The sequence below is a fragment of the Leopardus geoffroyi genome, chromosome B4 (genome assembly GCF_018350155.1).
Source record: "Leopardus geoffroyi isolate Oge1 chromosome B4, O.geoffroyi_Oge1_pat1.0, whole genome shotgun sequence".
NCBI lineage: Eukaryota > Metazoa > Chordata > Mammalia > Carnivora > Felidae > Leopardus > Leopardus geoffroyi.
This window is the reverse complement of record NC_059341.1, coordinates 36,545,530-36,572,840: the sequence shown is the minus strand read 5'-3', so window position 1 is coordinate 36,572,840 and position 27,311 is coordinate 36,545,530. Positions and strand designations below refer to the sequence as shown.

General features: G+C 37.2%; 1 protein-coding gene across 24 annotated transcripts in view; it reads left to right on the top strand.

Moving 5' to 3' along the window:
• ERC1 (ELKS/RAB6-interacting/CAST family member 1) overlaps window positions 1–27,311 on the top strand; it is a 524,080-nt gene that overhangs the window by 104,208 nt on the left and 392,561 nt on the right. For 8 of the 24 annotated variants that reach the window (XM_045463914.1, XM_045463908.1, XM_045463913.1 and 5 more), the window contains exons 4-7: window positions 9,278–9,352; window positions 16,582–16,737; window positions 17,994–18,077; window positions 21,635–21,802. In XM_045463914.1, coding sequence (XP_045319870.1) covers window positions 9,278–9,352; window positions 16,582–16,737; window positions 17,994–18,077; window positions 21,635–21,802 — 483 coding nt within the window. Of the gene's footprint in view, window positions 1–9,277; window positions 9,353–16,581; window positions 16,738–17,993; window positions 18,087–21,634; window positions 21,803–27,311 lie in introns of all 24 variants that reach the window. The other 16 variants (XM_045463902.1, XM_045463903.1, XM_045463911.1 and 13 more) reach the window with 2 other exon arrangements.

Below are 27,311 nucleotides of genomic sequence, written 5' to 3'. Positions count from 1 at the left end.
TCAATCCTAAGACTCACAGTTTTTCTTACTTTAGCAATATGGCATTGAGTTAAATTTTATCCTTGGCAGTATCTTACAGTCTGTCAACAAGGCAGTAGTGGTGCTGATTTGTTTGCCTGTGCATTCAGTCATAGCTGCTCAGTTTGTTACCACTGTAGTTGAGGGTGTGAGCTTTGTTGGTGTTTCTCATGTTAACTTTAATTGTTCAGTATGTCATCAGTAATATCATGTGATGAATCAGCATTGACACCAGAGTTGCTGGCATGGGGAAAGTTATGAAAACAGTTCAAAATGGCATATAGTTAAAATATGGTTAAATAAGTAAAAGAGAACTCTAAGTTCTACTTTATAGTCAGTATAAAATAAAAATTCTGGATGATAAAGCTTTGTGTAATTATTTATTTGGAGGCATTTCCCTCCTTTCTTTCCAGTACATAAAACAATAGTATATATTATAATCAGTGGCATCTTAGATTTGATGAAATACTGTAACATTAAAATAGCATTCCAGTAGCATTTGTGATTAGTTTTCTATTTTGTTTATAAAAATTATTCTGTAGATAACAGATAAGTAATCCCATCAAAGAAAAGCCAAAGAAGAAAATAATAAATTTAAATTAAGCATTGTGTTTTCTTTATACTAAATTACATTGTTGTGGGACTACTTATTGTTAGATTTTATATTGTTTACTGTAGTACCTTTCCTTTGATTGGTAGAATAGTGAAGACATGTGGTGGACAAACATTGAACTACAGTCAAGACTTGGCTTGGTCTGTGCTTGGGGTTTGGGCATATAGAGTGTTAAAGAGCTTTACAGGTAATTCTGTTAGACACCATAGTTTGAAAACCCAGTTTTGGTTCTCAGTCTGTTGGCAGAACACACCTAAGCTGACTATGAACTTTTTCGGATCTGCATTACCAAACATTATCTGTTGGCCAACTAAACACATTATTTATATACCTATATGTGCTCTCAGTTTTAAAAGTGTTAAATGCTATTGTGGTAAATAAAATATAAATTTGTTTTAAAACATTAATACATTCATGCTGGTTTTTATCTCTTTAATATTTCAGTCAACAAACCTTGTTAGTATAACTTCTATCATGTTGGGGTTTACAGAAATGTTTGAGGTTAAAAGTATTAATATTTGACTAGGTTCCAGCATAGGAATTCTGAATGTAACTAGTGTATCTGAGGGATGCCTGTTTTTATCATTAGCAGTTGTAAGGTATAAGCAGAGGAGATTGAGAGAAAAAAAAGAAACAACAGACAAAGCATGGGAAGAATTTGAAAAGAAAAAGGGGCCCCAAGTTAGTTTGCTGCTTTGCAGTGATTTTGGAAAATGAGGACAGTTGCATACCTTATTTATTCAGGTTATTCCTTCCCTTTTCTTTGTGTCATTTGTGCCCTATTTCTATTTTGACAAGAAGATGATGTTTTCTCAGAATAATGCCATTACTAGAGGTGGTAAAGGGTTAAAGTACAATGGTGTCTGAGAGATACAGAAAACAGTGAGGATTCTTTCCGTTTATTCTCCCCTTCTTCTTTATTTCTGTCTCCTCTGTGTTTTGAGTACACTAAAGCCAGAACTTGTATGGAAGACTGAATCTCACAAGTAATCTAGAGCTTCTACCCTTGAACCAAGGGTGCTGGAGGCTAAAACCTGAAACTTGAAAACAGAAATTTCAGACATAAGTACTACTTGTCAGTCACAAATACTTCTTTCTCTCAGTCGTGTAATTAGAAGTTGACTTTTTAAAAGAAACTGCCAAAGAGAGAAAAATACGAAGATTTATTCCTAACTTGCTTGTTTTCTAACTCTAGGTTAGTTATTATCTGGTAAATTAATGAGAGAAAATGAACATATTTTCTGTTGTTTACCACAGTTTACAGTGTAACAAGATCCAGATAATTCCACCTGTACTTTAATTGTTTTTGGATGAGAAATTTCAGGCCAATGGAGTGAAATAGAGTGAGCAAATAGAATATTCTAGTTCTTATATTTATTTGAATAGTACATTCATTTCTATTTCCAGTCTCTTTATTAACAGTGCATGAGTCAGAGGCGTGATGTACTCAGTTGGAAAGGGGAGTTTATCAGCTCACTGACTGCAAGATGTGTTCATAATGAGTTTTAATGTGCAGGCCTCTGAATGGAAATTTGTTACGAATGATAGGTTTTCAAATGTCTTAATAGGAAAGCTTTATGCCTGTGGATGGTTTAAAATGCAGCCTAGTTCCTTAGCAAAGGAGGATTTTTTGTTCAAATGGATTTCTATTTTCTTTATGTTTTGCATATGTGGTTGCTAGGATTTAAAGTAAAATTGTTATAATTTAACTTTATAAAACATTTGGAAATTGACCTTATTTGGAATTAGGTAATAGGAAAGAAGTCAGATAAAATTAATTTGTTCAGTATCTGAATTGTGAGGTATCAAGGAAATGCAGTTTTAATATTTTCAAGTAGATATAGAAACACCAAATGAGAAATGTATAGGTTATAGGATTTTATTAATCGATGAAGATTATTTACAATTAGTAGAATTCATTTTATTTTTCTATATGTACACTCATTTTATTGAATAAATATTACTAAATATCTGCTGTGTGTCCAGTTGGTCATCTTATTTACAGTGTGGAGAATAGGTTAAATGCATACAAACTCGAGGCTCATAGGAAGCCGGTGGATTTGTCGTTTTAGTGTAGGTGAGAAATTATTATGGCTTAAACTAACGTGTTGAGATTTTGTCCTGCATTAGTGTGTTCTGGATTTTACTGTCTTCCTTAAATGAAAGTGTTGTGGATTAACTTGATCTTTATAGGACTTGCTTTTAAATTCTGTTAGAGCTGATCTAGATAGCCTTTCCTATAGAGGCCTTAATTTCTATATAGAGAATTTTGAAGATCTGGGAAGAATGAAAGGAGAGGCTGGTGTTTGGCTTGAGCTACTGGGAGAGCTGTGCTGTTTAGTGAGATGGAGAAGACTTACCTCTCATCACACTCATCAGATGATTGCGACTTCTAAGAGTTGGACTTTCTGGTGTCTCTGTTAAATGCCTCTGATGTTTTCTTTATTTTGGCCCTTTGGAACTAAAATTTCCTTAGCCTCATGTGAGTTCAGGTATTTGCTCAATTCATAGCTCTCTGGGTAGTTGTTCTATCCTTAGTAGTTGTTGTTTGATGTTGTGGAGTCTTGCCCTGTGGGTACACACTTAGTATTTGGCCAAATACTCAAGGGGACCCCTGTCAAATTAGATACTGCTGCTTTTATGGCTAGCTTCCTTCTCTGTGATACTCTGCTCTGTGCATTTTCACTGTCTTTAGGAGTCTTATCCATTGATCTGTCTTCTGAGCTCTGTATGACTGCTCTTTTCTGTTTGGCTTTCTCTCCTTGCATCATATTCTGAAGAGCTGGTTTGGGCCATCACATTTGTTTCTATTCTTTCAAGGATCATAGATCAGTGTGCCTTTTTCCAGTGTCTGAAAACAGTTATTTCATGCATTTTATCTAATTTTAAAATAGTTTAAAATGAGTACAACAGGAGGGCCAGTCTTCTATTCATTTTGGTCAGATCATGTTGATTTTGTAGAGAATGAGAAGTGAATGGGAAACTTGTTGAAAGGTTCAAAGCAGACCAAACTCCCATGGTTTGTTGATGCTTTATCAAGACTACTCTGGTGCTCTCTTGAGAGCAGACAGAGGAAATGGAAGGAAATGAACAGCTGTTGTAGTAATGTGGGGTTAAACTGAGCTGGAAATGGAGTACAGTGGAATAATTCAAGAAATATTTTGAAGATGGAGCAATCACTGCCTGCTACTGAATTTTGAACATCTGGGAAGAATGAAAGGAGACACTGGTGTTTGGCTTGAGCTACTGGAGGGTAGTGATGTTTAGTGAGATGGAGAAGACTTACCTCTCGTCACACTCATCAGATGAAGAGCTAGATTAAAGAAGGTAAAATTAAGTTTTGTTATAGATAATAAAAGTTAAATTATCTACTAGACCTCTAAATAGAGATGTCAAATGGACAGTTGGATAAAGGAGTCTTGAAATCAGAGCAGAGGACAGGCCTGGGAATTCACTAGCATTTCAACTGAATTTTAAGCAGTGTAGAAGATTAGAGAGTTTCGATGGAAAAGAGGAGAGAGTTTAGGGACTGGTCACCTGATCACTATAGTATTTAGGGGTCTAATTTTGAAGGAGGAACCTGTAAGAGAAATAGAGGAGCCCTTGGAGAAAAAGAAAAATAGGAGAGTGTGGTGTCATAATAGTCAAGAGAAAATGTGTATATAGGAGGGAGTGGCCCCACTGCTTTGAATGCCTCTGAGAGTTCTAGGAAGATGAGGGCAGAAAGGGGTCCACTAGATTTGGCACCCTGGAATTCATTAGTGATATGGATGAATTGTTTGGGGAGGTCGAGAAAGAATTAATTAAAATAATTAAAGTAACAATCTTCCATTGTGTTACTAAGGAGATCAACTTTGGGAGACTGTTGCTGTAATCCAGGCTAGAGATGATGGTTCCATAATCTCTAGGAGCGCTGAAGAGTCTGGGTTCAGAAGTTATATAGCCAAAAAATAGCCTCAAATCCATCATGTTCCTTTATTGGTTTGGTCTAGACAGTGGTGCTCCTGGTGCAGGACACAAACACGGTAGGTTGTTTGGCTGACACCACTGACACTGCTCCCTACCCTTGGAATCTCTGCCATTCCTGAGACTGGGAACTTGAGGTGGCTGTTGCCTCTGCCACTCATTGACAGAGTTGTCTCTATTCATGTCCCTGCTTCTGTTACAAGATTCTGATTCAAAGTAAGTGATGTATGTGTCTCATTGGGGAGATTAGGTTTTGTGTCTGGGCTTTAACTGCAGGAAAGGCTGGGGAGAAAAGTAGGTGGCATTTTTAACTTCTTTTGCAGAAGGAGGACTCTTGGCTTAAAATGTAGAATCCCCAAATGTAGAAGGGAGATTAGATACCATGGCTAGAAAAAGTGATAGGTGTCCACTACAAGACTAGAAAAATATATTTTCCAGCGCATCCATGGAAAGGTAATACAGTTGACTTTTGAATAATGAGGAGGTTGGGAGGTGACCCCTGTGTAGTTGAAAATCTGTGTAGAATGTCTGACTCCCCCAAAACTTAACTACTAATAACCTACTACTGACTGTAAGTCTTACTGATAACATAAGTGGGTGATTTACACACATTCTGTGTGTTATATGTTATTTACTGTATTCTTAAATGAGCTAGAGAAAGGAAAATGTCATTAAAAAATCCTAAGAGAAAACACATTTGCAGTATTTTACTGTATTTATTAAAAAAATAAGTGGATCATTACAGTTCAAACCCTTGTTGTTCAGAGATCAACTGTAGTCGAATCTGTGGGACTGGGGAAGGGCTTCCTTGTATGATTGGTGTGCACATTGTTCAACCAAACAAAAGCTTCCTGCTGATGGAGCAGATGTGGCCTAAAACTCAATCAGTGCTTCATGGTGAGGTTGCATCTACCCCAGAGGGGTTGCTATTGTCTAATTCATTTCAAGTTTCTCTGTGGGCTAGTGGAGTCCCTGGATTGGGGCAATAGAATTGAGAAGAGTTCCAAAGATGGAACTTAGAAAATGTCTGTGCTTAGGATAGGAAAAAGGGCAGAGAATAAGCATTTAGAGCTAGGATAATTCATTAATGGAAGGCAGTTAGAAATCTTAAAGATGTTCTCCCTTAACTCTCTCTGTTTTAATTTAAAAAAGTCAGCTACTGGGGCGCCTGGGTGGCCCCCAGGCGTCCGACTTCAGCCAGGTCACGATCTCGCGGTCCGTGAGTTCGAGCCCCGCATCGGGCTCTGTGCTGACGGCTCAGAGCCTGGAGCCTGTTTTGGATTCTGTGTCTCCCTCTCTCTCTGACCTTCCCCCGTTCATGCTCTGTCTCTCTCTCAAAAATGAGTAAATGTTAAAAAAAAAAAAAAATTAAAAAAAAAAAGTCAGCTACTACATGGAGTTCAGAAAAGATTTGGATGGACAACAGCTCTTAGATTTAGAAATAAGGAGATCCTTTTTTGATACTTTAGAGAGAGTGCTCCAATAGAGGGATGAAGATGAATACTAGCTGATAATTTATTCATTTATTCAGTCTTTCCTTCATCTAGCCAAAGAGGAATGGATGTGGGGGAGAAATCATTTTTAATGATTGCTTACATGTCAGACAGTGTCTGGAATACAAAAGGCAATTTTGCCCTGAAGGAGTGTACAGGCTGGTATGTTTGAGAAGAAGATTATTCCAAATAGAGTGTACTAAGTGTTAGAGGAGGGCTATGTAGAAGTAAGAGGAGGTGTGCATAATTCAGCACATGAGAAGATTCCCTCTTTAGTTTATTCTTGAAAGTTTGGTATCCATTCATTATTCATTCATTCATCATTCATTCTTTAAATTTTTTTTTTTTTTCAACGTTTATTCATTTTTGGGACAGAGAGAGACAGAGCATGAACGGGGGAGGGGCAGAGAGAGAGGGAGACACAGAATCAGAAACAGGCTCCAGGCTCTGAGCCATCAGCCCAGAGCCTGATGCGGGGCTCGAACTCACGGACCGCGAGATCGTGACCTGGCTGAAGTCGGACACCTAACCGACTGCGCCACCCAGGCGCCCCATCATCATTCATTCTTTAAATATCTCTTAAGCACTTACTGATGTACCAGCTATTGTCCTAGGCACTTTGGATTCAACAGTGAATGAAACAAAGACCCTGGCCCTCTATGTTCTTATAGAGGCACATAACATACGTTAGAGGGTACATGCTATGGGACAAGAAAAAGTTGAGTAAAGTAGAGGGAAAGGACATATGGGTTCTTTTTTGTCCATTTTAAGTTTTCAAATAAGGTACATTACACTAACATTAAACATTAATTTTATAATGAAAAATTTCAAGCTTACACAAAAGTAATGAGAATAGCATAATGAATCTCCATATGCTTATCACTCAGATATACCAGTTACCAAAATTTTGCCACACTTGCTTCATGTGTCCTATTTTTGCTTTTTCTTTTTTTTTTTTACCAAAGATTTAAAAAAAATTCCTGACACGATGTAATTTACCTCTATACACTGTAGTACGCATCTCTAAAACATAGGGACGTTTTCTTGTATAACTACAATATGATTATCACAACTCATAAACCTACTAATACAGAAGAGGCATTTGAGTCAAGACTTGAAGGACACAAAGTCCTCTCTATGAGCTCAGGAAAGAGAGTTTAGGCAGTGGGAACATCTGGTGTAAAGGTCCTAAGGAACAGGACAATGCCTAGCATATTTGAGAAACAGCAAGGAGTCCTGTGTGGCTGAAGCATGGTGACTGAGGGAAGAGTGGTAAGAGATAAGGTTTTGTAGGCCACTGTGAGGGGACTTTGACTCTGCTGTGAGTCAGACAGAGAGCTGTGACAGTTTTGAGTAGAGGACAAAATTAATTTTGTCAAAATTAATTAATTTGACAAAATTAAATTTATGTTTAAAAAGGTCACTCTGGGCGCACCTGGGTGGCTCAGTCGGTTAAGCGTCTGACTTCGGCTCAGGTCACGATCTCACAGTTCGTGAGTTCGAGCCCCACGTCGGGCTCTGTGCTTACAGCTCAGAGCCTGGAGCCTGTTTCAGATTCTGTGTCTCCCTCTCTCTGACCCTCCCCCATTCATGCTCTCTCTCTGTCTCAAAAATAAATAAACGTAAAAAAAAAAAAAAGTGACTCTGGATGCTCTGTTGAGAATAGAATGTAGGGGAGAAAGATAAAGAGAGGGGGGCCTAATTAGGAGCTTGTTGGTGGATTAGAAGATATATATTTTTGTTAGTGGCTCGCTCCAAATGGTCATAGTGGAAATGACAAGGAGTGCTTGCATTTCAGATATGTTTTGAAGGTAGAGTTAAATGGATTTCCTGATTGACTGACTTGAAGGAGAAAGGAAGGCATTAAGAAGACTCAGGTTTTTCACTTGAGTATGTGGAAGGATGGAACAGCTTTTGGAGCACCTCCAAGAGTTTACTCTTGGGCCTGGAGAGTTTGAGGTGTTTGTCACACATGTGGATGGAATACCTTGTTGAATATTTAAGGCTGGAGTTAGGGAGAAAAGTAGCAGAAAGCGTGGTCAGAAAGGGTGGTATGTATTAATAGTGGTTTGCACTATACTTTCAGCAGCCAGCTTGTGTGAATGTGGATGTTAAGAAGATACTGGTGTTTAAACTGTTTATAATTTAGAACTTTTATCGGTTCTTTCTGTCGGTCTTTCAGAAAGAGGTAACTCAGTGAAGTGTGCAGTTCTGTTTTCTTTTTCTCAAACCATTCTTTCTGGTCAGGCAAGAATGAATAAATTAGGTGAATGGTGTAATTAAAGTATTATACATTCCTTTTGTTATGGTTAAGTATGGTTCAGATGGAAAGTATTCATCTGTGTATTCTTGGGTCACTAGAAGTTGTCCCAGAGTATTTTGAAAATGTTGACTGATTAACTCAGAGACATTCACAAAATCTGACAGGAAATAGCCTGAGGTGGTCCAATAACTTTGCTGTAACCCTTGAAGGCCATGAATATGATATTACTACCATCAGTTCCTTTCTTCCTGATTCTGAACTCACTAAAATTTAGATTAAAAAGAATAGCTATGTTTTTATGACATTTTATAAATTTAAATATGAACTACTTAGGAAACTTGTCCAACAGCCTTATCATCTTTTTTCTTCCCAGTTGTTGCCCTACTGGAGAGAGATTTTCATCATAGGTAGCCAGGTTGTTACTCTGGTGTGTATGTTATGGAAAGGATGTGGTTAACACAAATGCTAAAAGCTACTAAAAGCAGCTTTGTGCGATGCAGACTGATTGTGACTACCTTTATTTCTCCTTTGAAAAAAGACTATTTCTAATCTTCCTTTTGGATTGTTTGGAGTTCTGATTTGTATATCTTAGAGTCATGTGGAGGATTGATACACCAATCTGGGGTTGTGGTGTAGTTTTCATCTGTTGTTCTAATGTCATCTCTGTGACTAAATTTAAATAACTAGGTGTTCGAGATGGGGACTCTTCGTGCCTGTGTATTTGACCCACATACCTCCCTAGCCTTCTCTGATCTGCTGGGAAAGGTCTGGTAGACAGGGATCAAAGTGTCACACGGGACTGGGGTTATCATTATCATCTGTTTTACTCAATTATTCCCTCTTCCCTGTCCTTCCCTACCCTCCCCATGAGCAAAAATAAGAGTGAAAAGGAGACACTTACTCTCTTTTGCTTCTCTTGTATAGGAGATGCATCGGAGATTTGAGAATGCTCCTGATTCTGCCAAAACAAAAGCTCTGCAAACTGTTATTGAAATGAAGGTAAGTAAGAGTCTCCAAAGAAGCTTATGAGTCAGTTTACACTTTGAAGTGATTACATACTTTCATGTGTGAGTTTTAGAAAGTGGTATGTAACAATATTTTGCTTATTTTGTAGATTTAAGAAGAAATAGTAAGACAATGAAAAGATACTTGGAAAGCACTTTGGTTTTATTCCCTTTTAGTTATAGATCATAAGTCAGATGGGACCAAAAAGTTGTCCAGAATTCCTTTAAATCGGCTGTGTTTAAGCCTTTTGATCTCAGGACCCTTTTATTCTTTTAAATTTTTTTTTTTTTTTCAACGTTTATTTATTTTTGGGACAGAGAGAGACAGAGCATGAACGGGGGAGGGGCAGAGAGAGAGGGAGACACAGAATCGGAAACAGGCTCCAGGCTCTGAGCCATCAGCCCAGAGCCCGACGCGGGGCTCGAACTCACGGACCGCGAGATCGCGACCTGGCTGAAGTCGGACGCTTAACCGACTGCGCCACCCAGGCGCCCCTCTTTTATTCTTTTAAAATGACAAGCTCATTCATTTATTTTTAGAAAATGTCTGCCTAATATTAACTCTGGTAACCATAGTTTGTCAATTGTTCTTTCATGTAAAAATGATCTTCCATGAAAAAACTACCTAATTCAGCTTGCAATTCAGAGGCACACAAGTGCTTTTCTAAGGAACTACTATCATACTTCAATGTGCAGAAATGCCTAGCTCCTTCCCATTTCATCACACAGAATATTAAAAAGATGTGTTCCTAAGGTTTGAGATTAATTAAAAGTAATAATTTTTACTGCTTCATTAAGGACATTCTCAAAGGAAGCAGTCTTTTTTAAAAAATTTTTAAGTAGGCTCCACACCCAGCATGGAGTGCAGTGTGGAGCTTGAACTCATGACCCTGAGATCAAGACCTGAGCTGAGATCAAGAGTTGGACGCTTAACTGACTGAGCCACCAAAGGAAGTAGTCTTTTAAAATTTTTATTTCTTGTGGCTCCTGGCTAGCTCAGTTGGTCGAGCATGCGACTCTTGACCTCGAGGTCGTGAGATACCTCGAGGTCATGAGTTTAAGCCCTACATTTTGCCTAGAGCTTACTTAAAAAAAAAAAAAAAAAAAAAAAAAAGCTTTTTTTAATAAATTTTTTTTTTTCTGTGAGTACCCAATACTGAAGAGTGCAGTCACTGCTAGCGTGGTTTGGTGCTATTGCCTGTTGTCCTAAGACACAAGCAGTTTTTTCCCACCATTGCTTTTATACCTGAAGTGCAAATGGTAACATAGTGGAGAGGGCAAATCAAATCATGGTATTATTATGAAAATAGTTTTGACTATGCAGACTTCTTGAAAAGGTCTGGGGGGATCCAGAACATAGAACATGGACCATGCTTTGTAAACCTCTGCTTTAAGTTAATGAATAGGTAGAAATCTTTAGGCTTTATGTTAGGTTGATTAAGACTTGTCTTCTTAAATTCCTTGGATTCAAAATTTGGCTTTACTTGAATCAATTGTATGACAATAGAGCAAGTAATTCCTAACCTCTCTATGCCTCAATTTCTTTATGGCTAGAAGGCGATAGTAATAGTATGTAACCCATAGGTTGTTTTTTTTTTTTTTTTTTTTTTTTAATTTTTTTTTTCAACGTTTATTTATTTTTGGGACAGAGAGAGACAGAGCATGAACGGGGAAGGGGCAGAGAGAGGGAGACACAGAATCGGAAACAGGCTCCGAGCCATCAGCCCAGAGCCTGACGCGGGGCTCGAACTCACGGAAAGCGAGATCGTGACCTGGCTGAAGTCGGACGCTCAACCGACTGCGCCACCCAGGCACCCCTCCCATAGGTTGTTTTGAGGTTTAAATTAGTTATAGCAAGTAAAACACTTTGAATACTACCTGGCATATAGTAAACTGTTAGCTGCTGCTCCTGTTATTATTTTTATGAAAAACATATTCTTTTTTTTTTAAACAACATACTCTTTCTTACAAAAGCTGAAAGACTTATAGGTAAGTCTTAGCTTCTTCATATTCCCTAAATCTTAGCTTCTTCCTATTCCCTAAAAAGTTTGACACTGTTTTTGTTTTGTGGGCCTTTATTCAATAGTTGTTGGTATGACAAGAATATTTAGTTATTAGTATATAGTTTTATGTAGAGAGATGCTTCTTAAGTACGGTTATAAGAATTTCTCTCTGAATTTAAATGATTTCATTCTAAAATTTTGTTTATTTGTGTGTATTTTTATTTCCAGTGGGGAAAGATTTACCAAACAAATTCTGAATTAGTGGAATTCTGGGTTCTTTGTAGTTAGGCAATTAGTAGTCTTGAACATAATCTTGTAAAGAGTCTTTAGAAAGGTTCAATTGTATGTTCTTATTTCCCACAAATCTATTTGTATGTTTTATTTCCTGAGCCCTGTTGAAACGTAAGAATAAAACACATGAATATACCTATGTTTCCAAAATTCTTTTACTTGCCTTTTGATAGAATGTGGAAGTGTAATAATTAACAGGCAGTGGAGCTATTTTAAGTTGTGTTAACTTTCAGCCATTCTGTTAAGAAAGCCTGAGATAATGGTGGCCCAGTTGGGTCAGGTGGATGCTATCCTGAAATCACAGCTGAAATAGTTGAGTTGCTGAGAGTGTGGCATGATCCTGAGAGAATTATGAAGATCTAGAATTGTCTTGGGGGGAAATGGGAAAAGAAGATGATTGATAGACAGTAAAAGAGCCCAACTATCTTCAAGGTGATGTAGTTTTCTTTTTTCTCTCTTCTGCCTTTTCTTCCTCCTCTTCCTCCTATCTTTGCCTTCACCTTCCTTCTCTTGCTTTCTTCCCTTCTTCCATCTTCTCCTTCTCCACTTCCCCTTCTGCTTCCCCCTCCTCTAATTTTTTTTCTTTTTCCTCTCGCAGTGGAGGAACAGGGAAGAATTACTGTACTGCTATAGGTTACAGTTTTGCTGGGTAGATAATGGCAGAATTATTGGAATGCACATGAATTAAGGATGATGGTGAGAGAGGAGTTTGCATGATCAGTCCAAGAATGTAGTGTGGATAGAAAGGAAGAGAATTCAGACTGTACTGACAGGTTGGGAGAAAATGTGACCATTAGTGAGGTGAAGATCTCTGTGAGATTGAGGAATGGCAAATAGAGGATGATGGTGCACTAGGCCTGAGGAGAAGCCTGCAGTAGGCCTGGGGAGAAGCCTGCAGTAGGCCTGGGTGATGATAGGATCCAGAGGGTAGTCCTGTCGACTGGATAGCTGAAGTGGACTGGTGGTTGAGGTCATTGAAATTCAGACATTGAAATCCTAGGATGATGGCAAGAGTGGCATTTGAAGGGAAGATTGATTGTGAGCCAGGTGCCAAAGATGTTTTTCAAATGGCCAAGAGGGATGGGGAAGTAGTGAGGAGGGGGTAGAGTGAAAAGGAGTATGAGCTGTAAAATAAAGGGAGCAGCATTGAGGAACTGGGAGGTTGCCTATACTTTTTCCCTTGCTCCTTTCTGGTACTGGGGGATTAGTGACCCTCATTGGAGAGAGTTCAGGGAAATTACATCCTTTTGGAAAGCCAGGTTTTACTTGGGGTAGGGAGACAACTTTTGAAAAAGTAAAAGTGAGGATTTGGGAAATTTAGCAAGCAACAGGGGATTTCAATAGGTTAGTGGAATTGGCTGATTAATAATGGGGAGACCCAGAGCTGGGGAAGCACAGAGTGGTAAGATGAAAAGGAATTTATTTACTTAGTTATTATACATTGTAGGAGTAATAAACCTTGTTGGAAGGACTGTTCTCAAATAAACCCAGTCTCAGTCTGATTGAGTTGGTGCTAGAATTAGTTGAGCGTATCAGATACTACTTTTCTGTCCTGATTTCAGCGAGTAGCCTGACACGTCTCTTATCTGGGCAGTCAGTGCCTTCTTCGTGACTTTCAGTTACAGTTTGGTCCCTTTTGGGGAGAAGCTTTTATGGGACATGATTTGGTAGTGAGGGTGCTGATTTGGTCAAGAGCTGCCCATGTGTTTGTGTTGGAGTTAGAGGAGAAAATGGATAATGTGTCTTGGGGGCCTTATGGTGGCTTTGTAGAGTTAGAGGCTGTCTGTGTGATGTGTGGAGCTTGAGTTGATTGCTGAAGGTGATTTTGTCTTGTGTGAAGCACCAGTGATGCTAGAAATACACTCCTTCTTTCCACTGGCTCCCTTTCATTATCCATCTTCCCCTCCCCAAACTAATGTCAGAGGTAACACATTTCATTTGCAGGTTAGTCGCATGTGTATGCCTATTATTTCAGTTATTATTCTTTTTTTTTTTAAGTTTATTTGTTTTGAGAAGGGGGGGAGGGGCAGAGAGAAAGGGAGAGAGAATCACTCTGTGTTGTCAGCATGGATCCTGATGTGGGGCTTGATCCCACAAACTGTGAGATCAGGACCTGAGCCAAAATCAAGAGCTGGATGCTCAACCGACGGGGCCACCCAGGTGCTTCTTTAGTTATTCTTAAGGGACTACACCCTGATCTTTCTAGGAAGATTTATAATAATGTTAAAGGTGAATTTTCAGATAGTGCAATTGAAATAGTTTACAGGCATACCTCGTTTTATTGCTTCACTTTATTGTGTTTTGCAGAAACTGTATTTTTTACAAATTGAAGGTTTATGGCACCCCTGCAGCAAGCAGGTCTTTTGGCACTGTTTTTCCAATAGCATTTGCTCAATTCGTGTCTCTGTGTCACATTTTAGTAATTCTCCCAATATTTCAAACTTTTCATTACTGTTCTGGTGATCTGTGATCAGTGGTCTTTGATATTACTACTGAATGTTTTGGGGTGCCACAAAGTGTGCACATATAAGATGGCAAACTTGACAAATGTGTGCATTCTGCCTATTCACTGACCTGCTGTTCCCCCGTCTCTCTCCCTCTCCTTGGGCCTCCCTAGTCCCTGAGACACAGCGATACTGAAATTAGGCCAAATAATAACCCTGCAGTGGTCTCTGAGTGTTCAAGTGAAAAGAGGCTCATATCTCTCACTTTAAATCAAAAGCTAGAAATGATTAAGCTTAGTGAGAAAGGCATGTCCAAAGCTGAGATAGATTGAAAGCCAGACCTCTTGCACCAAACAGCCAAATTGTGAATGCAGAGGAAAAGTTCTTGAAGGAAACGAAAGGTTCTACTCTAGTGAACACACGAATGATAAGAAAGTGAAACAACCTTATTGCTCATATGGAGAAAGTATTAGTGGTCTGGATAGAAGATAAAACCAGCTACAATGTTCACTTAAGCCAAAGCCTAATCCAGCACAAGGCTCTAAGTCTCTTCAGTTCTTTTAAGGGTGAAAGAGGTGAGGAAGCTGCAGAAGAAAAGTTTGAACCAACAGAGGTTGGTTCATGAGGTTTAAGGAAAGAAGCCATTTCCATAACATAAAAGTGCAAGGTAAAAGAGCAGGTACTGATGGAGAAGGTGTAGCAAATTTTCCAGAAGACCTAGTTAAGATCATTGATAAAGGTGACTCCACTAAACAACAGATTTTCAGTGTAAATGAAACAACTTTCTTTTTTTTTTATTGTTAATTAAAAAATTGTTAATGCTTATTTATTTTGAGAGAGAGAGCGAGAGTGAGAGAGTGCATAAGCAGAGGAGGGACAGAGAGAGAGGGAGACACAGAATCTGAAGCAGGCTCCAGGCTCTGAGCTGTCAGCACAGAGCCTGATGCAGAGCCTGAACCCACAAACCGTGAGATCATGACCTGAGCCGAAGTCAAATGCTTAACCAGCTGAGCCACCCAGGCACCCCTATATGAAACAGCTTTCTATTGGAAGAAGAAACCATTTAGGACTTTCATAGCTAGAGGAGAAGTCAGTACCTGGCTTCAAAGCTTCAAAAGATAGGCTGGCTCTCTTGTTAGGGGCTAACTCAGCCGGTGACATTTAAGTTGAAGCCAGTGCTCATTTATCATTCCAAAAACTCTGAGGGCCTTAAGAATTATGCTGATTCTACTCTGGCTGTGCTCTGTAAACAAAGCCTAGATGGCAGCGCATCTGTTTGCAGCATAGTTTACTGAATATTTTAAGCCTGCTTGTTGGGACCTACTACAGAGAGAAAGATTGCCTTAAAAATATGGCTGTTCAATTGACAATGCACCTGCTCACTGAAGAGCTCTAATGGAGATGTACAAAGAGATTATTGTTGTTTTCATGCATACTGACAAAATATTCATTCTGCAGCCCATGGATCAGGGAGTCATTTTGACTTTCAGGTCTTATTATTTAAGAAATATATTTGTGAGGCTACAGCTGCCATATATAGTGATTCCTATGAAAGATCTGGGCCACGTAGATTGAAAACCTTATGGAAAGGATTTGCCATTCCTGATGCCAGTAAGAACATTTGTGATTCATGGGAAGAAGTAAAAATATCAACCTGAACAGGAGTTTGGAAGAAGTTGATTCCAACCCTCTTGGATGACTGTGAGGGGTCCAAAACTTCAGTGGAAGAAGAGCTGCAAATGGAGTAGATATAGCAAGAGAACTAGAATCAGAAGTGGAGCATGAAGATGTGACTGAGTTTCTTGACTCTTATGCTAAAACTTGAACATATGAGGAGTAGCTTCTTATAGAGGAGCAAAGTGAGTGGTTTCTTAAGATGGACTCTACTCCTAGTGAAGATGCCGTGAAGATTGTTGAAATGACAACCAAGTATTTAGAATATTACATAATCTTAGTTGATAAAGTAGCAGCAGGGTTTGAGAGGGTGGACTCCATTAAATTTTTTTTAAATGTTTATTATTTAAAAAAAATTTTTTTAATGTTTATTTTTTGAGAGAGAGATACAGTTTGAACAGGGGAGGGGCAGAGAAAGAGGGAAACACAGAATCCGGAGCAGGCTCCAGGCTCTGAGCTGTCAGCACAGAGCCTGACGTGGGGCTCGAACCCACGAATTGTGAGATCATGACCTGAGCCAAAGTCGGATGCCCAGCCAACTGAGCCACCCAGGTGCACGTATACTCTCAACTTTAAACAAAAGGGTGCAGACTGGAGGAGGAGACAGAGGAAAAATCATATTATAGATACGAGCTATCTTCCTTTCACCTAAGTGGCCATAAAGGATATATTAATTTAAAAGCAAGACACCAGTTGCTAGACAGCAGTTTTCCTGCATATTTATCTTTATTAAATTCAACATCTGTAAAGACTGAGATTTTCAACTTCTCTGATTCTTTGTGAATAATGTCTAAATCTTCCATTGTCTTCAGGATTCAAAAATTTCCTCTATGGAGCGTGGACTCCGAGACTTGGAAGAGGAAATTCAGATGCTGAAATCGAATGGAGCCTTGAGTACTGAAGAACGGGAGGAAGAAATGAAACAAATGGAGGTCTATCGGAGTCATTCTAAATTTATGAAAAATAAGGTAATGGTGTGTGATACTGTAATTTTTAAAAGAGGTTTGAGAAGTTGATGCATATTTCTGTTTCCTTAGTGATGATGAAGAGCTTCACATTGTTTTATTAAACTTCAGGGAAGAAGACTTACAATTCTTTCGAATTGAACTTTCCCAGAATTAAAGTCAGAATTACTGATATATAGTTATTTCAAGTTTTCCCTTAAAAGAAAATTATTCATCGTATAATGCTGATATGTATTGTCACAGTTTAACATTTATATCTGTTAGTACTTCAGAGGTGATTCAATAAATTCCATCAAATTGAGTTTTTCTCACAACATGAGACACCGAGTTCTTTACCTCTTGTGTAGTTGTATTTTAATAGTCAAACCCTGAGAGGCTGAACCCAGTCCCCCTACCTTTTTTTTTTTTTTTTTCCTGAAATGTCTTAAATCATGTTTTCCCTTCAAATACAGTTACATAAAAAGGAAGGCCCTTTGGTCTGTTCCCTAGAAAAGATCCATTTGTATCAGGTTTATTGTTTCCCATGTGTACTTCTGATATATCTATAGTAGGATACATACCAGAGAGACATGTCAGTTCATATGTATTAACTAGGCACAATATTTTTTCCTTAGATCCAAAGCCATTTAGTTTGATTCTGTACCTATTTAGGCAAATTGGAAGGTCTAGTTTATTACGGCTATCAATTTGCCAGGTTTGTTTTGGTTTAATTAAAAACCTAATTGTGATGATAAAATATTAGCTAGAAAATAAATACCTCCTGCATCCCAATTGTATTAGTTCCCCAGTTTCCCAGAACAGAAAACTATAAAGGAATGATACACCATTATTCTAACTCCCTCTCTGGTTTTTAGTTTCTTGCTGTGGTATCCATACCTGGCATAAAAGTCTGTAAAATATTCCTTTATTATTTTAAGAATCTGTTATCAGTGACTATTGACAATTTATATTAATTTTAGAACTTAACAATTCACATATCCAACTTTCTGTTAGTTTGTATTTTTCACGCTAATTTGAGAACAAAATATGCTACAGTATAATTTCTGCTTTCCATTTGCTGATGGGCACATTTGAGTCCATTTAAAAAAATCCTGTGAATGAAAATAGAGAATCATCTAGGGTGCTTTGAAAAGGGAATTAAGGGAACAGATTTGATTGTGTTATTTAAATTATTGTCATTTCCAGTTACTGCTCTGGCTGAAAAGCAGATAATACCTAAATTGACACATAAGTGAAAAAGAATAACAATGTCGTGACAGGTAGAACAACTGAAGGAGGAGCTAAGTTCGAAAGAGGCTCAAGGGGAGGAGCTGAAAAAGAGAGCGGCTGGTCTTCAGGCTGAGGTCTTTGCCGTAAGATTTACTCTTTGTGAGCAGTGATCCCACAGTGGGACCCTGCTGGCTCTGGCTTCTGGGTGGCTTATACTTTCATTCTCTTTGGTTGGCAGCTTTGCCCAATACTAGCACTAACCAGCCTGCTCTGCTCTTTAACCGACTCATGTTCACCAGTTTGACCCATATGTCACTTTGTGTGCAGTGAGCCTTCACATGTTCTGGAAGCCCTATATCTGGTTCTTTATTGTTGCCTTTGTCACTATATGGATTGTACTTCAAAATTTGTTTTTTCTTAAGTCCTTTCCTTTTGTAGATACTTGCTGTTTATATGAATGATGATCTCTCTTCTTTGGTATAAGAATATGTAGATGTTCTAGGTTGTAGTGTTTATCTGAATTTAAAATTCTTTTTTTTAAAAGTGAGGTATAATTGATACATGTACAACATAATGATTTGAGATATATCTATCTATCTGACCTCTACAGTAAGTCTAGTTAACATCCTACATAGTACCCATGCATAGTTACAATTTTATTTTCTTCTTGTGATGAGAACTTTTAATATCGACTCTCGTAGAATTTGAAATTCTTGAGTAAAGTGCTTTAACTTCATATGTATTATCTTTAAGTTACCATTAGGTGATTTTACAACAGATGTTACTTTTTTTTAGAACAGATATATAGAAAGTGATTTGTTTACTTAGAGTTATCTAGTAAATTAGAATTAGCATGAAACATACTTTAAGTGTCTAAATCTAGTTTAATCTTCTGTTTAAAGAACTTAAATTCCATTTCAAAATATAAAAAAATAATAAAGTAGGTAACATGTAAGCATTTATAACCTGCTAAGGTAGGTATATTATCACCCCCAAATTATAGATGAGGAGACTGAGGTAACAGAGTGGTGCTTAGGAAATATAACTAGTGCCTGAAACCAGTATCACACTGTATGTTAACTAAAATTTAAATTAAAAAAAAAAAAAAGAAATATAGTTAGTAAGAGGCAGAGTTTGATTTTTATGTAAGCAGTCTGATTCCAGAACCCGTGCTGGTAAGCTCTTCAGTCTACTTACTGCTCTGTGGCTAGGCCATGTGCACATATGTCACACAAATGTCAGGAAAAACTGCTCCTGAAAGTAATTGTGGGATAAGACAGGAATGCAGCATTATTAAAACAAAACAAAACAAAACAAAACAAAACTTGTGCTAATTTGATATTTTTGCTATTTATGGACCACTTTATAATACAGATAATAAAGTGACATATTTTGTCTAAAAGGGACTAATTTGGTTTTGGTTTACAGTAACTGTATTATCTAGAGGAGTAGTTGATCTATAACTTTACTTTTTTTTTTCTTACCTATTATAAATATTTCTTTGTTATACCAAACAACAGGATAAGCACATTCCATACATTATTTTATTTAATGTCTAAATACAGTAACATTAGTTTACTTGCTCCATTTTACTGATTAGGAAAACAAGACTTAGAGAGGTAATTACTCAAAGACACACTTATCCTCAGGTGTGATTGCAAAGCCTTGTGCTCCTAACTTTTATGGAAAATGTGTGCTTCTAAACTCTGCTTTCCATTTAGAATATTTTCTTCCTTTTTCATTCTTTATGGTCAATATAGTAATATTTGAAGATTATTTAAAAATGTAGGTGCTGAGGAAACAAGGATTTTATATTTTTAATCACATGATTGGAAGTAGTTGGAAATTTGAGTAATCTTTAAGCCGTAATAGTTCTTTAGCTGAGGAAGTGATAAAATTTTAAACATTTCTCCTAATCAGTTCATACCGTAAGTGTATTTTTAGTGCAACCTGTATGTTAAGGATAGAAAAATACTAATATGTGTTTTTTGTTAGGAAAGGGATGTCATGAAAGATGCCACAGCATTACAGTATGTGGTAACTCAGGGTACATCTGTATATTACAGGATGAAGATAGCTGCCATTTACAGTTATCTTCCACTGACATTCTTAGTATCCTATAGTAGTTTGCATACAATAAACATATAGAAATATTTGTTGAATGAATGAATAATTAATTAAATCTGCAAATAGAATTTTCATGCATATGAGAAAAGGCTTGTCTTGTTGCTAAGCAAGAAGAGTAAATTAGAAATTAATTTTTAGTGCTCCTTAAAAGTCTAATTTTAATTTATTTTTTATTTTTAAAATATTTTTATTTATTTTTGAGAGAGAGAGAGAGAGAGAGAGACAAAGCATGAGCGGGGGAGGGGCAGAGAGAGAGAGACATAGAATCTGAAGCAGGCCCCAGGCTCTGAGCTGTCAGCACAGAGCTTGACATGGAGCTCAAATTCATGAACTGCAAAATCATGATCTGGGTTGAAGTCAGACGCTTAACTGCCTGAGCCACCCAGGCGTCCCAAAAGTCTAATTTTAATTAAAGTAATATTTATTTCACACTTCCTCATGTGAAATTGTTCTCAAAATTGTCCTTTATACCTCAGATTATTATAGTACAGATTCTGTAGATGTAAAAAAATACAAAGTACTTTTCGTTTCATCAGTAATGCTGAAATAAATTATGGACTTCTTATGGGATTTATACTTCTGGTCATTAATCTGTTAGTGCACAGCTAGCTACCTTGCTAGGCACTAGACAGAATGTAAAAGCAATTCTGATTTTTGTTTATTTGTTGTACATTTACAATAACAGACTATTTAGAAAATTCTTAGATGTAAATGAGATGTTTGAAATAAAAATTTTTTAAAGTTAAGATGAGAAATTTATGGGAGAATGAATGGACACCTCTTGACTTATGGATTTTCTGTCAGATAATTCAGATTCAAATTACACATGTAGATTCTTATGGCTGAGCTTTTATGCATTTAAGTCATATACTTTTATCCATTTAGTTCATACGACGTTTTGTAGATGATAGAACTTTGTTGGTGGAATCTTTTTTTAGGTCAGTATCTCTAACTCCTCAAAATTATGTGATTTCTAAAAGGCACAGGTTTATAATGCCTTAAAACACTAATGGTGGCTTTTTAAGATAAGGATTTTATGTAAACTTTTGTTTGTGAATGAAAAAATAAAAAGTATACTAGCAGCAGCTTTTGAATTTCGCTTTAAATGGCAATGCTAGGAGGTTTTCTTTTTTCCTTCTGTTTTACATCTACACTAATCCTGCTTTATGTTTTAAGAGGTCTGACTTAATAAAATGAAAACTGATCAGCACAATAGTATTCAGGTGCTTCCTGCTATCTCATAGTAGTCTATTTGAATTGGGATTTTTCTCTGTCTATTCTTTTTCTAAGAGATTTTGAAGAGTATTTAGGAAACACAATAATTGAAAACTGGGATATCCCTATTTGTTGAAAACCTGGTTTTTTGTTGTTGTTGTTGTTGTTGTTGTTGTTGTTTGTGGTGGGTGGTTATCCAAGATTAGGTGATACAAAAAGATAAATTGTGTTTTGTCATAAAACTAATGCTATAGTTAGTATTTTGTGACTCAGATCTGTCAAAAAGATTCAGATCAGAGGTGATTGTTTCATTTCTTTTTTACTTACAATGTTCTGTTTTTTCCTCTAGATTGGTCAGGTGAAGCAGGAGCTGTCCAGAAAGGACACAGAACTATTAGCCCTACAGACAAAGCTAGAAACACTCACAAACCAGTTTTCAGACAGTAAGCAACACATTGAAGTGCTGAAGGAGTCCTTGACTGCTAAAGAACAAAGGGCTGCCATCCTACAGACCGAGGTAAAATGAATTCTGGAATTTTCAGGGGGCCAATTCCTTGGCACCTTTCACGTGCCAATTCCTTGGCACCTTTACCTGTGCTGTTTTTGTTAGATTTGGGAGATATGAATAATGTAATGATTAATTCTTTAGCAGTGTGATCAGTTACTGTAGTAAAAATGTAACTATCTTGTTTCAGTTCTTAGATCTAATAAATTAAATCTGGTGCAGTTTGTGCATGTTTTTAATTCTTTAGACGTTCCCTAAGTTTGTGCTTCTAACATTATGAAATGTAACGATAGTTGTTAAAAAGAAATCTAAATGAGTATTTTGTTCTGACCCATGTGAATTTTCTAGTCGTGAATGACAGTGACCTTGGTTACCCTGTGTTTAGATTATTAAGTGTTCTTAATTTTTGATATAATGAATAGCTTTATGTAGGCAAACTGCAGAATCTAGAAGTGTTTTAGATAGATCTTGTTTTGAATCATAGATTGTTAGATGATGTGCCTTCATATCCTGTTTGAAAATAAAGTTATTATTTTTAGAGATCTTAGATTATTTAGTTTTTCAGCCCTGATTTTAGGTAGGAATACCCTAAATAATTCCATACAGATGAGAATCTATCATAATTGTAATGATCAAAGAGAAGGAATTGATGATGTTATTTTGATTTACTATCTTAAATATTTTTTTAAAGATATAGTGAAATAGGGAATTTAGGTAGAAATAGGTAAGTAGTTCTGCTTTATAGAAGAAAAGGCATACAATGTGGATTAGTTTTTTTCTTTTCATTTAAAGAACCAGATAGGTAAATAAGGGCATAGTTAGGGAAAAGGGAAAAGAGGAATTAGGAGTAAAAAGAAGGTATAAAAACACAGACCCAGAAGATTGAGAATCTTCAAGTGAGGAGGAATGGGTAAATGGCCAAAACTCTTTCATGTAATATTTTATTTTTGTACAGTTTGGGACTTTGCTGAAAATGAGGGATTTGGATGTATGTTTGTAATTTTCCTTATAACCTATACTGTTTCTATTTCAGTCATGTCTCATGTTATCATGATAACTTCATTTTCCCTCACAGGGATATTTTGGATAAAATTAGGTTTTGGCTGCAGGGCCATAGTTTGAAATTCAGCTTTACCACTTATTCTCAGGTACATGATCCTGGGTTATTTAACTTCATTGTGCCTCACTTTCCCCACATCTGTAAGATGACAAGAGTAGGAGTGTCTGCCTCATCAGCCTAGTGCCTGGAACGCAATAAAATTTTTGTCTATTCGTTATTGTCATCATTGTTGCTATTGTAATAAAATCAGCTAATATATAATCTCTGAAAATATTAAGAGAACACAGTTGGTTTTCTCGTCATTGGCATAAACTTTGTTTAGAAGATCTGCTCTTTCATATGTTTATTAAGCTAATTTTATGTTCATCCAGGGAATTACAAATATAAAATTATCTGGAAAATGTTACCTGCAAAATTACTAATGGCTTTATTAGAATTTTTCACCCCAGTAACTGGTGTGCATGCAGTACTGCAAAAAGGTCAGAAGAGGGTGCCAGTGTTTTAGAGGTGAGCCTACGTCCAAGTTTACTACTGTGATAGCATTGGCTGGTGGTGGCAGGTGTGTGAATCAGAGAACCAGGCAGTTGGTTAATGATAATGCAAACATTTAAAAGCTTGTCACAGTCTAATAAATTACTTTTTCCTCTTGGCAATCCATCCTTTTCTTTGTACCCCTCTCAAATAATGTTCTTATTCGCTAGGTCTCACACAGATGGGCTTGTGATTGATTTCTTGTACCATAGAGACTAAAGACTATTTGTGGTCATTCTTGAATGGTTCTTATATTTGTTTTTAGCCATTATGGAAGTAACTGAGTTTCAGTGATTACCCCTATAAATTACTAGGACAAATTGCTCAAATATGACTATCTCATCCAAAAGGTGTGTGTAAAAGCTAATGTCCTTTTGAATCTAGGATGATTATATGAATGTGATATGCCCATTTGTTAGCATGTACTTTTTTTTCTCAAATTACATTGGTGACATTTGACCAGGGTCACTTTTTCCAAAGCATCTTTCTCATGAGAGCCCAATAAAAGGCAGTTTGAACCAGCTCTTTGAACAAATTCTCATATATTTTCTGTAATTTGCTCTTAACTGATCTAGTTCTCATTTCTTCAGCTGTCTTGGACTTTGATGTAATGCTCACATCACTAAGCATGTGTGAAAAAGAACATGGATCAAGGAGTTTTTAAAAATCCTTAAAGTAAAATGGGGATATGGGAAAAGACCTGATTTTTTTCTTTTCTTTTTTTTTTTTCCTGTTCATGGTCCAGGGAATGAGGCCCTCTTGTGATGGGCAGTGTACAATATATATAGTATCTCTGGAATTGCTCCTGTTTTATGAACATCTCTTCTAATCTGTTAACCTTCACAGAAGTGGTCTGGATCTAGTAACATAGTGGTTAAAAGCATGGGCTTTGGAGTCAGACCTAAATCTGAAATGCAACTGTCTGTGTTCATTAGTTATGTGATGTTGGATGAATTACTTTACCTCTTTAATCCTTTACTTCCTCATCTGTAAATGAGGATAATGATAGTACCAGCTTCCTAAGGTTTTTGTGGCTAGAATAGATGTTTAATTATGTAGCTCTCCTCTGAATTTAGAGGGAATTATTAAATGTCAGTGGATTTCAAATATTTTTAAATATTTATAAGCACTTTTATTTGATCTCTGTTGTTTTATGTGATCCTCAGATTAATGGTATGGATTAGGTAAGATAAGGATTGTTGTTTTTATTGTTGAGAGTTACATGAAGTTTTAAATTAGCACATTACTTTTGATTGGCACTTGGGGCCACTCTCACTAATACCCTGGGACTTTCAGGAAATCATAATATAATATTTTCAAGAAATTTTCTATTTTATGCCCACTTTCTTGTTTCTAAGTCTTGATGACATACCATGGACCTGACAATGAATTTATTTTGTTTGAGTTCTCAATGAGCAGAGCTGATTTTATCAGTATGTTAAAATAATGGAAGCCTTATTGCCTCAAAGTAGTACAATTTTTTTCTTTTCCAGAACATTTAATTTTAGAATTCTATTTATTTTTTATTTTTTTAATGTTTATTTTGAGAGAGAGAAAGAGAGTATGCCCATACACACAAGCGGGGTAGGGGCAGAGAGAGAGAGAGAGAGAGAGAGAATCCCAAGCAGGCTCCATGCTCAGTGTAGAGCTTGATCTCATAAACTCTGAGATCATGACCTGAGCCAAAATCAAGTATCAGATGACACCCAGGCATCCCTAGAGTTCTGTTTATTATAGGTGAATGGTATCATCCATTTCTTACTGACGGTTTATAGGAAGTGGCTTTTCTTTCATAGTTGGTCAGAGACTCAGCATCCAGCACAAAGTAAAGAACTGCCCAGGCTCTAGCATGTTTAGGCACTGGAGCTAAGGCATTGTTGTTTGACATGCACCTTCTGCTTGCGTTCCCAACCAAGCGCCCCAATATGCTGTGCTCTTCAAACTAGAGTTTTGACTTCCCCAGTATACTTAGAGTTAGTAATACACCCTTAGGGCTAGAGTGCATTTGAGAGATAATCTAGTTAAAAAACATATTTGATAATACCTAACATTAAATGCTTTCTGTGTATCATGCAGGGGTGTATACTTTCTTTCATTTTCTTAGTTAGCATTACAGTAATCTTCTAGCAAATAAGAATTGTCATAATGTTTTATAGGTGGCACACTGAAGCTTGGAGAGATGGAGGTTACATGACTTACTGCCTGGGATTCAGAGTCTGATCAATTGAAACTCTGAAACTTATGTTCTTGATCTTAATGCTATAATGCCTCCTTGTGTGGAATCTGAATATATGTGTATATATGAAACAACTCAGAATAAAGGAGGATTTGGCATCATGTGGTGGTTTGGGATATTTTTCAGTGACTGTTTCTCTCCCAGTGTTCTAGGTGGATCATTGTTCCATTACCATTGTGAGCAGTGTTTAGCCAGGTATGAGTCATGGGGTAGTGGTGGGGGCAGGTACTGCAGTATAACATTGGTGTGGTATTCAAGCGAGCTTGTGAAGATGGCCTGTCTAGCTTCTGAGTGCCCCTTCTTCCTTCTCATTCCCTCTATACCTGAGTAGAAGATCATTTTAGAGAAAGAGTGTTGGCAGAGTAGAGGTACATATTATTATACCAGAGGCTTTCAGATCTGGGGGGCTCCCTGCCACCACCACCAGTCTCCCAACTCCAGTGGTGAATTAGCACCATTCACAGTGGTGAACGTGTCTTGTTTGTGGAGATGCTAATAATGATAAACTTGAGAAAATGCCAGGAAAACATAAGTGTTAAGTATTGCTGTTAATATACTAGGAGAATAAAAACAGTGTATAAATTTCAAATCTTCAGTATAAAATTTAGTCTATCTAGTGGAGAATAGAAAAGAATGAGGCAGTGAGGATGGGGAGAAACAAGATGGTATGTGGACACCAAAAATGTTGGCCAAAATTGTATGAATATGGGAAAGGCAATATATGCAATGAGTTAAACGTAGATTAAAATACAGACCTCGAGGTGCCTGGGTGGCTCAGTCAGTTAAGCATCCAACTCTTGGTTTCAGCTCAGGTCGTGATCTCACAGTTCGTGGGTTCAAGCTCTGCATTGGGCTCTGTGCTGTCAGTGTGGAGCCTGCTTGGTATTCTCTATCTCCCTCCCTATCACTCCCCCCCCCCCCCCCCCCCCCCCCCCGCCCTGCCACTTGCACTGTCTCCCTCTCTCTCTCAAAATAAATAAATAAACTTAAAGAAATAAACTTAAAAAAATACAGACCTCAATTGGGCTAAAAAATAAGATACAGAAATATCCTGTCAATAAGAGTTAAGCATAAAACAAAAAATAGCAGAATTAAAAATAAAAAATAGATAAAATTTGGGGTGCCTGGGTGGCTCAGTCGGTTAAGCGTCCCATTTCGGCTCAGGTCATGATCTCACAGTTTGTGAGTTCGAGCCCTGTGTCGGGCTCTGTGCTGACAGCTCGGAGCCTGGAGCCTGTTTCGGATTCTGTGTCTCCCTCTCTCTCTGCCCCTCCCCTGCTCATGCTCTGTCTCTCTCTATCTCAAAAATAAATAAACATTAAAAAAAATAAAAAAAAAATAGATAAAATTTAAAAAAATAAAAGGTTTATCAAGAAAATATGCCCTCCCACTTATTTTAACATTAATTAAATTATCTTTTAAGGCAAAGAAGTTATAAAGCACAAAGAGCGATGTTATGTACTGATAAAAAGAGCAGTAGATCAAGAAAATAAGATGATTGTGAACATTTATGCATCTAACAACATTGCCTTTAAATGTGTAAAACAACAGTGGTGAGAAATAGATGAAACCAACAGTTGCAGTTGCTCATTAGTACAGATTGCTTTCAGAACTTGATCAAAGAAACAAAAGTAAAAAACAATTCAGAAAATTTCAATAACATTAATAAGCTCAAATAGGTATTCTGTAAAATA